At 37.7% G+C, this 12221-nt stretch overlaps 1 protein-coding gene across 2 annotated transcripts in view; it reads right to left on the minus strand.

Annotated features, from left to right (window-relative positions):
* Nucleotides 1-6151: 6151 nt before the first annotated feature.
* Nucleotides 6152-12221, minus strand: part of FAM171B (family with sequence similarity 171 member B) — a 66032-nt gene continuing 59962 nt past the window's right edge. For both annotated transcript variants that reach the window (XM_030850162.2, XM_060302167.1), the window contains exons 7-8: nt 11155-11278; nt 6152-10910 (exon numbers count right to left, since the gene is read on the minus strand). In XM_030850162.2, coding sequence (XP_030706022.1) covers nt 9566-10910; nt 11155-11278 — 1469 coding nt within the window. In that variant the 3' untranslated portion in view covers nt 6152-9565. The remainder of the gene's footprint in view (nt 10911-11154; nt 11279-12221) is intronic.

A 12221-nucleotide genomic window follows, 5' to 3' on the forward strand; every position in this document is an offset into this window, starting at 1 on the left:
GGCATGCTTTATGTTATCCCATAGGTCTCATATTGCTTTCTTTTTTTTTTTTTTTCATTTGGCTTTCTATCTGCTGTTTTGATTGGGTAATTATTCTATCTTACGGATCACTTATTTCTTCTGCATTATTCATTCTGCTATTCATTGCCTTTAGCTCGGCTTTCGTCTCAGCAAATGAATTTTCTAATTTTTCTTGGCTCCTCCTTTTAGTTTCTAGTTCCTTTTTACATTTCTGTTGATAGCCTTTCTTAATTTCTTCAGTATTTTCATTACCTCCTTTTCGAAATCAGTGTCTGTTAGATTGAAGAGGTCTGCTTCACCGTTTGTTCCTCCAGGGGAATTTTCTTGGTCTTTCATCTGGGAGTAGTTCCTCTGCTTCTTCATTTTGCTTATATTTCTTTTACTCTGTGAGCTTAGGAGAGACAATTATCTACTGTAGTCTTGTGGGGCTATTTATATGTGGGAGCGTCCCTGCCTAGCTTGTGTGGGTTTAATTATTTTTTCACATGAGGGCTGTTTTTGGTTTGGATGCTGGCTGTCTCTTTCCTTAGCATGTGCTGGCCATTATTCCCTTGATAGAGGCTGTGCAGGTGAGTGGCCTGTGCCTGCCCCCGGGAAGGTGGGGGCAGCAAGTGACGCCTACTCGCAGGACCCTTGGCAGTGACAGCAGTCTGTACCCACCTCTGGAGTCTGAGATGGCAGCGGCGTCTTGCACGCACCCCTGGAGCTTGTGTAGGCAGTGCCCTCCTGCCTGAGAGCACACACACGCAGAAAAAGAAACTCTTATGGTGGTCCCACCCCTCTCCTTGCACACCCTCCTCTCCTTGCCTCTCTGGCGGGCCCAGGCTTCTTCCCATACTCCCTTGGTTGGGGCGCACCATACCCCAGGCCCCTCAGGCTGTCTCCACACAGCCAACCCCAGTCCTTTCCCCAGGTCTGACCTCCACAGCCCGAGCTTCAACACCCAGTCCCCACCCACCACAGTAGATGAGCAAGCATCTCAGGCCAGGGAGTGCCAGGCAGTGACACAGACCGTCTCTGCAAGTCTCTCTCCCCTTTGCCTTCTGCAAACTGGTTGCTGCACCCTCCTCTGAAGCTCCAAAGCTCCCCCTCTGTCCTAGCTGATCTCCCCACCAGTGAGGCAACTTCTCAGTGTGCAGAAACCTTTCTTCTTTCACAGCTCCCTTCCAGGGGTGCAGGTCCCATCACAATTCCTTTCTTTTTTTTTTTTTTTTTCTTTTTTCTTTTGTGTTACCCAGTTTCATGAAGATTTTCTTGCCCTTTTGGAAGTCTGAGGTCTTTTGCCAGCATTCAGTAGATGTTCTGTGAGAACTGTTCCACATGTAGATGTATTTTTGATGTATTTGTGGGAGAAGGTGAGCTCCATGTCCCACTCCTCTGCCATCTTGATCTGATCCAAAAAAGAATTCTTATTCCCACCTGGTGGCATCACAATGCCATCTCCCACAGTACTTTTCCCCCACTTGCACTAGGACAGGACAGCAATCCAATCATAGAAAGAGATGTCTGTGTCCCCTTATTGTAGATACCCCCAAACTTCACTGGTGATCCTCTTGTCCCGCCACTGAAACTTCTGGGAGGAGTACCAGTAAAGTGCTCCTTTCACCACCACAGGGGGTAAGGTGAGGGGTAGCTCCCTTCAATGACAACCTCTCCCCAGAAAGGGCACTTCTCTGCTTCCCCATCTTCCTCTTGCGTTAATGAAATGGGGTGGGGGGTGAAGTTAGCACCAATTCTGCAAAAAAACTGCTCTCAACAGACATTTTGAAGAGATGGTTGACCTGATAACTGAGGGTTCTCTGGACTGAAAACACACGTGTTTTATTCTTCTTCTATGGACTTGATCCTTCGGGCTACCAGGAAATCTCCTACTCAATGTTTTGGTCCATTTTTTACAAGTTTTAGAATACATTAAAAATATCAGTGAAGAGATCAAGAAAAAGTTTTCTAGAAACAATCTGTTTCTGAAGGAAACTGTATAATTAAATACTTCTAGTTTGTATAACATATTTCAGATTAATAAAAATGTAGGAGAAAACTACTAGGGTGAGGATGTTTAGAAATAACTCAGGTTCCTTTGATTCATGAATCACTGAATAATGGTGATTTTTTTATGCCTCTTTGATGGTTGTTGCTAAATCATTCTAGATAGCTGAGCAGTTATTGAGTTATATGAGACAATATGAAGTATGGGAGGCAGGATATGCATGAGAGCCGTACCCCAATTTATCAAATTCCCTAAATAATTTGAGTGGTTCTCTTCTTTCCCCAATTCCTAATGGTCCTAAGTGAAAAAGCACAATAGTGGCTGTAAGGAGAACTCTGGCATCTGGAGGCTACACTCTGATAATTAGCTATCAGTGATATAGGTGTTAGTGTGCAGTGATAATCAGCTCTTAACTGGAGATAATCCTATTGGTTAAAAAGGATTGAATCACAAAAGTGACCCCTTGTAATTTGTAAATTCATCAAACGTAGTGCCATAGGTCAATAACTAATATTTGCCAGGTCTGTGCTTTTCCTTTGTACCACCTTCAGTCTTACAATATTACTGTTCTGAACATTGTCAGAGCCAGGTAACATGAGGAAACTGAAGTTTACTAGAAATGTGAAGTGTCATGGCTTGAACCCAGATCTCCTAACGTTTGCTCCACTACTTGTAAAATATTTATTGAAAATCTACATTGTGAAAATGCAAGATAGAAAAAAAGAACAAATTTAGTAATGAAGAAATTGACTTATTTGCCACTTATTTTTAAATAAGATTCTACTTACAAAAATTAAAATTATATTCAACTTGAGATGTAAAGTGAAAGTCGTATCTATGAAATATAAAAGGAGGTGCTGAAGTCACTGTCTTTTTACTTTCAACTTAAATATATACACATCAGTTTGTTTGTAAAACCAATATTCTTAAATAGAATTGATATTTTACTTATATTTTTAAGTTATTTTTTACATAAATAATTTAATGACATCAGTGGGAGTCTTTTCTCACCATACATACTCTTTCTTGACCATCTCACCTTTGCCTGTAGCTTCAAACAACCATCTGAAATTCTCCAAATCTCTACTGCCTGCATATCTAACATCTGATGTGACCCTAATAGCTAACCCAAGATGGATTCAAAGGTGCACAGGAAATCTCCTAGATACCACACTGATCCTTTTAACTTGGAATATCCAAAAGAAAATGACAGATCTCCTCTCAAGCCTTCCTGCAGTCACCTAGTTACCCAAATAATCAGTAACAAACACCAAATTAAAAAATTAATAATGAGAATATATGTAAAAGTACATGTTAATAATTAAACATTTCTGTATTTAATGGACAAGTCTTTCAGCAGTTATCTAAGTTAGAACTCAGGGTTTCAAGATAGTATTTATTTCAGAATGCTGGATATTAGAGATAAATTTAAGCTGAATAAACTTACTTTAAAAGTATTTTCTACATAAAACAAAAAAAATCTTTATTTTCCAGACTGAAATATGGGGATATATAAAATAAAAATTATTTTGAAAAAATATCTACTGCACATTACTTAATAGCTACAATTCTACTTTTCAATACAGTATTTAGGAAATGTTCTTAACCAAGATGTTCAAGTGTAATAAGGCCAGAGACTCCTGGGAATGTAATTATCTGGTTTCTTTTGAATTAGAATGTCTGCAGTTAGCCTAGTGTTTTAATAAGGTCTATAGGGATTAGAACCAGTCAACATATGAATTATGAAACTTCTAGTCAACCTGAAGAATATAAGTAGAAAGAAATAGACTAAATCATTTGGGAAACTGGAGTATCCCTACCGGACTGTGGAATGTTATTTACAATTGTAACAAGTGTAGGTTTGAAAACCAGGAAATATAGCGTTCAACCAAGAAAAGTTTTGCCACCAAAGGTTAAAAAAAATACCATATGCTTCTTCTCAACACGTGAACTTTCCCAACAGAAACAGGTAGATATTCATCTACTATAGCAAACACAAAGTGGAGAAAAGTTTTACTGCAGTGTTTTGACAAACACCACAGGTAATTTTAAAATGTGACCTTTAAGCTTAGCTATCTTAGGAAGAAAGTATTTATCAAGAAAAATAGTTATTTTTCCCTTAAGAAATTTTTCATATATATCTAATGAAAATGTTTCTCCATCATTTGTAATTGAGTTAACTTTTGGTATTTAACATTATAAATTGTGATTGTCTAGAAATCAATTTTTTTTTAAATTTTATTTATTTTTGGCTGCATTGGGTCTTCATTGCTGCACGTGGGCTTTCTCTAGTTGCAGCAAGCAGGGGCTACTCTTCGTTGCAATGTGGGCTTCTCATTGTGGTGGCGTCTCTTGTTGCAGAGCATGGGCTCTAGGCACATGGGCTTCAGTAGTTGCAGCACACGGGCTCAGTAGTTGTGGCTCATGGGCTCAGTAGTTGTGGCTCGTGGGCTCTAGAGCTCCGCCTCAGTAGTTGTGGTGCACAGGCTTAGTTGCTCCATGGCATGTGGGATCTTCCTGGACCAGGGATGGAACCCGTGTCCCCTGCATTGGCAGGTGGATTCTTAACCACTGCACCACGAGGGAAGTCCTAGAAATCAATTTTTCTCTAGTCAAACTGAAAATGTTTTTATAACGAAAAATACTAAGTCAATGGTGAGAAGTGCACAGTCCCAAATTAGAGGCCCAAAATAAAGGAAAAAGATAAGAAAACAAGTCAAAGGAAAAATATTTATTTATATAAATTTATTTTATTTATTTTTGGCTGCGTTGGATCTTCATTGCTGCATGTGGGCTTTCTCTAGTTGCGGCGAGCGGGGGCTACTCTTCGTAGTGGAGCACGGGCTCTAGGCACATGGGCTTCAGTAGTTGTGGCTCGCGGGCTCTAGAGTGCAGGCTCAGTAGTTGTGGCTCATGGGCTTAGTTGCTCCACGGCATGTGGGATCTTCCTGGATCAGGGCTCGAACCTGTGTCCCCTGCATTGGCAGGCGGATTCTTAACCACTGCGCCACCAGGGAAGCCCAAAAAGTATTTATTTTGATGGAGAAAACATATCCAAATCTAAGACAATAGGGCTGATTTTGCAAAAGAAATTAACTCAATTTATTTAGAGAGAGCTTACTGTTGGAATCAAGCTATCTCACTGTAGCTTATGATAAAGAAATCCACCTATAAAAAGGCCAAAAGATGATTTTATGAAGTCTAGATAAAGCAACACTACCATATAGTTTAACATTTTTCCAGCATGTAGTTCAAAGGAAGGGTCCCTGATTAGCTGTCACAATTATCAAGAACTGATGAGTGAAGACTTTTGATAAACTTTTAAAAATACCTACTAACTCCATTCACTTTTTTCCCTGTAGTTCCTACATATCCGTCTTCCCATATTAATTTCCCTTGAGAATGTGATGAACAGTTCATGAACTTCAGTCTGTTTGGAAGCTAAATTTCTGATTGTGATTTATGAAATCTCTTTTCTGTTACAACCAATTCCATGTGAGGTTGGGTCCTGCATGATTCTTCCAGGGGCTACATCATTTCTATTAAGACTCCACACTCTCCTAGATGGAGACCAGGCCCTGAAAAAGGTGGCCATAGCCTGGCTTGCACTTGGGGATCCAAGCGGAAGTGTCTATTTCAACACCAGTGTTGAGGGTCATAATCTCCACTGTGTTTGTGAGTAGATTCAGAGCCCAATTCCCATTAGAACTGACCACAGGTATTTCTAGTACCATATTTATTTAAGTTGTACAAAATGTCCAAAAACATGAAGTCAGGATAATCATTCTAAAAGATCTAAAGCCCCAAAATACAGACTGCATGAACTTGGGCATTGTTCAATTAACTGAGCAGAAAGCGTCTTGAAGGAGATCTAACTCTCTAAGTGTAAACAGCCTTTGTGTCATCATTTAGTCTTTGGTTTAAAGTCAAAAGAAATTTTTTTGCAGGGGCTGTGGGAGGGTGTATTGTATCATTTCTCCTTTAGAATATAAAACTGCAACTACCTAAATATCTATCAGATTATCTTGAAAAGTATTCTCATTGAATGGAAAAATAATGTCTATACTCAGCTTTAGTAGTAAAAATGTGAACCTTGGAGAACGTGAAATACAAAGAGAAATCAAGTTCATTATATAAACAAAGGGTATTCAAATATGTTTATTTTACTATAGGGAGTGTAATAAAGAAAAAATAATTGAATATCCGCTATATTAAACAACAGTTTGGGAAGGAATGTTTCATAGTTTACCCAAAATAAAACAATGCATCAAGTACATTTTTAGATTTATTTTATTATCTTTACTGAACTATGTTTAACATTTTTCAAATCTTCAGATTGTTAACAGTTTTCAGCAGTAAATATCCTAGTAATGGCACTAAGTACACTGAAATGTGAGATTCCTCTGATGAAAAAATACAAAAGATAGAAACACTTGGAAACAAGAGAGCAAAATGTCAACTCTAGGTCTGAGATGGAAATTAACATAGTCAAATTCTTTACAACTCTAGTACATGGAGAAATGAGTACTTCATTCCCTATAAATGAATACGTAACTTTGAGCTTCACCTTCCTGGGAAGTTTTGAGGGACACAATTTGACCCACAGACCCCTAAAACTCTATACTATGTATTGATACCAGAGGATTCAAACACATAGAAAGTGATCTGAAAATGACTGCCAAAGCAAAGAAGTGCTTTTATTCCTCAATACTGGTGACCTTCGTGCTATACTGTGTATTATAAAAGGGCGTAATCCCTATACAACTGCATAAATGTCATAAAAATGGATTTTATAAATTCAAGAGCATAATATGTATTCAAAAATACATATAGCTGTGCTTTAGTAAATGAACCCATCAGTTAATTAAGGGATAATTTTGCCTTTAAGATATATCCAAAGTATATATAAAGGATCCACAGATGTTAACATTTGTGACCAAAATTCTCAAGGTTTTCATTTGCAAAAAACTGTTGGTTTTCAATTTAAAAATTTTAAGAAAGTTGCGAATATTGCAGGTTTATTATCACTTGGGTTAAGAAAAAGTAGATGGCTTCAGCTTTTTAACAGGAAATCTGTGAACTACTCACATTTTGTTTGGATCATTAGAAAAGATAAATTGCCTATACTTCCCAATTAAGAACAGAATGTGCAGTGTATAAAAAAATAAGACTTTATTCTGAAACCAAAAACAGTATTTCTAGAAAAGCCCTTGGGGATACATCTTCTCATTTCCTTTACACAAGAATGAGTAAGTGGCATACCTGAATGGTATACCCTTATATCAATGTGTGTATTCCATTACCAAGATAAGAGATTAAACATTTTTAAGGGTGGGGAAAATATACACTTAAAATATTGAAGTGCAATATATTACTATATAGTTTCTAACTTCATTCCAACATAAACAATGTATCAATATAAACTGGATTCAAAAAATAATTAAACACACAAAGAGATGTCACTGGCATGCAAAATTCATTGTTCCAACGTGAAACACGAGGTCTATATTTTTAATTAATAAAAACGGCACATCTGTTTAATTTGGCTAACAGAAAGAAAATGCACATTTAAGAAAGATGTTATCATATCCTTCTAATAAAGCAAGTCTATATCAAAGGCACTTCAGCAGAGCACTAACTCCTTAACCTTTTCCAAATCATTTTCATTTATGCCGCTTTTGCTACATCTTTCTGTGTAAACCAATAAGAAGCCGCTTCTAATTTTGGACCTTATCACTCCCCCCCCCAAAAAAAAAGTAAATCTAGGTATTATCCAAAACATTTATCTGTTTCATGGATTGGGGTAGAATATAGCAAACTTCTGCCTAGGTCTTAAATTCTTCGGGTTAATACAGAAAGGTAGGAGTGTTATATCTGACATGTTAGATGCTTCAGAAATGGTTGCAGGAAAAAACTGGCTGAAGTCTACTGTCTTGGGGAAAAAGCTGTTGCCTTTTGTTGTATATCTATATAATTTGACTGAAGCTAATGTGGCTAATTTTAGTTCTTTCAACTTGTTTATGTGCCTTGGGTCTCTATGTTGCTTCCAAGTTAATTAGTAGGGCATGAGAAATAAAGCAGTTTAGTTTCATTTTTTCCCCAGGGGAAAGGGGAAGCTGCTTCAGACATCTGTCTTTATGGAAATTAAGAAAAATGGGATGAGCTGATTTTAATTAACAAAGAGCTTCATTTTTAGGACATAGGAATGATAATTTGGAGTTGAAAACACATAATTAAAAAGAGCTGTTGAATGTGTTCACACTGAATTCTTTGCTATGATGAAAAGAATATGAATATATGACTTCCAAACTTGGAAAAAATGTTATATAACTTAAAGCATTTAAGTGATTTAAGAAAAATCTTTTACTTTTCCCATGAAATTGAAACTGTTTTTCCCAAACATTTTTTATGAATGTCAACTGAAGAAAAAGATCTGGATATACACCTACTATCATGAAGGTATTTTTGAGTCTCTCTCAGGGAAATGGCATTTTTTTTTCTGCTTGACATTTCAGAAAATATTGAAATATTTACTTCCTTTAGCTCCATATATTTTAATTTTGAGTGTTCATAAGAAACTTTCAATTCATTGATTTTTTAAATCAAGTTTAATAGTGTTTAAGTGACTAAATTTTTTTAAATAGAAGAAATACCTTAAAACTGATTTTAGCCTACATGTATCAGTGAGTCTTAAACTAAAAATTGGGGAGGGGGAGGAATGTTTGGGTTTTTTTTTTTTTTTAGATTGGTAAAAAGTTTTCCTTGACAGCTAAGCTCACTTCACTTTTGGTGATGGGGAAGTGGGTAAGAAATTTTTAAATAAAAATTCAGTATCAGGGCATTCATTTCTCGGATTTCTAAATAAACTAACACCTTTTTATTCTGTGACGTTGTATCCAAAAACAACCAAAGAGCTGGCATTTCCCTCTCTAACAACCAAGTAGCTTCTTGCCCATCTTATGTGAGTATGGAATTTACTTTTGGGTTGATAACAATACACATGCTGTTTAAAAAAAGAAAGAAAATGAGGTTTGGCCTTTGAACTCTAGAATAACATCAATCCAGAATATTTATCAAGTTATTTTCAAGTATAGGCAGTGGAGAACATAATAGTAACATTTCACAAGAATATGATGCCTGAAGAATACAGTTTCATTTCTAAACATTTCACAGGGTTGGTCATCAAAGCAGAAGCAACATTTTTGGAAGCAACTTTAGGAGTACACTTTTCACTGTTATTCTTCAGAGTCAGGACTCAACTTGCTGACTGAGCAACATTTTTGGATAACTAACATCTTGAAGCTATTTCACATTTTGAACTCTTGGATACTTCAAATTCATCACCCAAAAATAAATGAAAAGAATAGGCCAGAAAAAGCATTCCTTGGTATCTTTCTCTCACTACTGAATTACCATTTTACTATTTACTCTGCTTGAGACATGTCCAGGGACCATGAGATTGCTCAGTCTCAACTTCTGCAGAAGTTCATACGGCAGTTTACAACAACAAGCAAGAATAAACAGCACGAGACAGCAGAGACACAACCACTCTTGCTGTTAATTGATGGGAATCAGTGGGCGTTCCTCTCGCTTCTTCCAGATATTAGTCTTGCTATCTTTTTTGACTAGTGGTGGTCTTCCCCTTTTTTTCGTGGGGGATATATTGGCTTCAAAATCTTCAACGGTGCTTTTTCTTCCTGGGGACTCTTCCCCAGGGTGCTCCATGATAGCTCCACTCCCTCCATCTAGGAAGTGCCTTAAAGCTGGGTCCTCAGGGGAGCAGACAGTGGTTCCACTCTCACTACTGCTCAGGTCTAAATCTTCTAAGTAAAGGATCTTAGGCTGATGCATACTTTTGATGAACGTTTTTTCCCTCTCCAGTTTTCTACTTGAGTGGTGCTCATTCATGTCTACCCCAGAGTCCAGACTCGTGTCGTTGCTCTGGGCTCTCTTGCCCTTTTTCAGGTCTATGAAGGAATGCCTCACTTGTGCGACTGGCTTTCCATCAAGAGACACAAACCAGGCTCTGGGATGGGGGGAGGGCTTTCCTTTGGACAGTTCTAGGAGGGTCTGTTCTGAAATTCCTTGAAGCTCTGATGAAAAGGGAGTCATTACAACAGCTTCATTTAGTGTTCCAGGAACAGAAACAGATTCTAGTAGGCTGTTTGAATACCGGCTCCAATCTGCAGTTTGGGATGGCAAGCTCTGTTGACCTTCGAGTGGGATATTCTCTTCCCTGGCATCTGGTGGCTGTACATGAGAATGCATTGGCATTTTGGGCAATGTCTGCGTAAAGTTCTCTCTATTTACTGGTTCCATCAATTGGCCATAGACTAACTGTCCCTTTCTTGGCAAAGTAGCTGACTTAGCAGTATGTAACTGCTCTGGAGTGGAGAAGAGGTCAGATGTCTGAAGGATGGCAATGGGCTGGCTGTAGATATGCATAAGCTGTTCTGGAATGTGAGAATGCCCATACACATCTTCACTACCTGTGAGATACCTCTTTTCCTCTTGAGCATCACCTAGAGATGAAGATATATTGTTGTTAATATGTTTAGGTTGTTTGGACCCTACATTGGGCTCCAAAGACTGAGCTGGGTTTCTTGAGTAATTATTTTGATTGACTGACACAAATGAAACATCTTCATTGTAGATTTTTAAACTGTCCCGAGTTTTTACCATGGAAACTCTTTCTTCTGCTTCTACCTTTGATGGTTCCTTTTTCTGAGGGTTGTACGAGGAGCTTTTGGCACTGAATAACTGTGACTTGTCCTCGGTTTTTAATGCAACTTTGACTGAACTGATGTGATTTATGTGAGTTGTTGAAGTTGTCTGGTCTCTCTTGAGGACCTCAAGTTTAGTGATATTTCTTTCTCTTTTCTGTGGAGTACCACACTTATCCCTAGAGTAGAAGAGAAGGCAAAAAAATGTTTAAAACTTATCTAGAAGGTTTCATTTAAAAAAATCGTCTCATAATATGTTTATTAATATATGCAATGCTACTCTAAGAATATATCCATTTTTATTTTAATCTACATATTTTAAAGATCAAACCATTGATTTCTACTAACATTGTAATACACAGAACTGACATGATACTATAGTCTGATAGTTTCTGTGTTCATACACATTAATACTGTTCTTACCTGCAATAACAAAGAAGTACAGCAAAAAATCCAATGACAATAACTATTGTTCCTCCTAATATGGCTGAAAGAAACACTGTGTGGTAGGCAGTTATGTCCTTTGAATCTCCATTTATACCTGACCCTAAATGGTTCAAAATAAACAAAGAGAAAATATATTATTTTAGGTCAAATTTTCAATGTCCTATCTTGGGCAAGGCAGACTAAATGTGTGTATACACGGTTGTATTTATTTGCTCCCCTCCCATGGCAGGCTTCTTTGTGGGTGGAGATTACTTTCCCTACCCTCTTTGGGCTTAATCAATTGACTTGCTCTGCCCAGTGAAATGTGAGCATCTTAAATGAGGCCGCCTGAATGGCCTGTCCTCTTGCTAAGGCCCTCTATTATGTGAATAGTATATCCCAAAGTTTTGCTATTCCTTCAACCTAGGTTCTGGAACGAGAAAAAATGTTGAGCTGAACCAAGCCAAGCCCAACAGTCATGAAGTGAAAGCAACAAACAAGTGTTTGCTATCGTTAGCTGCTGAGATAACAGGTTTATTTGTTACTTATGGCTGAGTATTGCAGACAGTGGCAGCGAGATGCTGAAGTGCTGCTATGACAAAACCTAAAATGTGTGACACTGGCTTCCAAGCCAGGCAGTGAGGAAACTGTTGCAGGAGGCAATAAAAATGGTGGCCCAAGCCATGTGGTAGCAAAATATTTGCTGGAATAAACTGGGAGAAAATATTTCTAACGAGAGCTTTGTGCAAAGAGGTTTTGAGATAGAATGTAGTGAGTGTTGACTATGATTAGCTGCATTTGATTAAAAAAGAAATTTTAAAGATAAATCCAAAAAGAATTTGCCAAAGTAAGCAGGGATGAAAAGGACCAAAGAGAATGCAAAAACTGGGGGACCTGAAGAATTAAAAGTTGCAACTTTTAATTGCAGGCTGGACTCCAGAACAAGATGACGCTATGATCCCAGCAAGCTAAGCCCAGCAGCGGCACAGGTGAGCCATTATTCTTCTTCATGAGCAAATATATACAATGAGCACACATATACAGTGCTGTTGTAATTAGCTTAA

This window comes from Globicephala melas, chromosome 7, assembly GCF_963455315.2.
Source record: "Globicephala melas chromosome 7, mGloMel1.2, whole genome shotgun sequence".
Taxonomy (NCBI): domain Eukaryota; kingdom Metazoa; phylum Chordata; class Mammalia; order Artiodactyla; family Delphinidae; genus Globicephala; species Globicephala melas.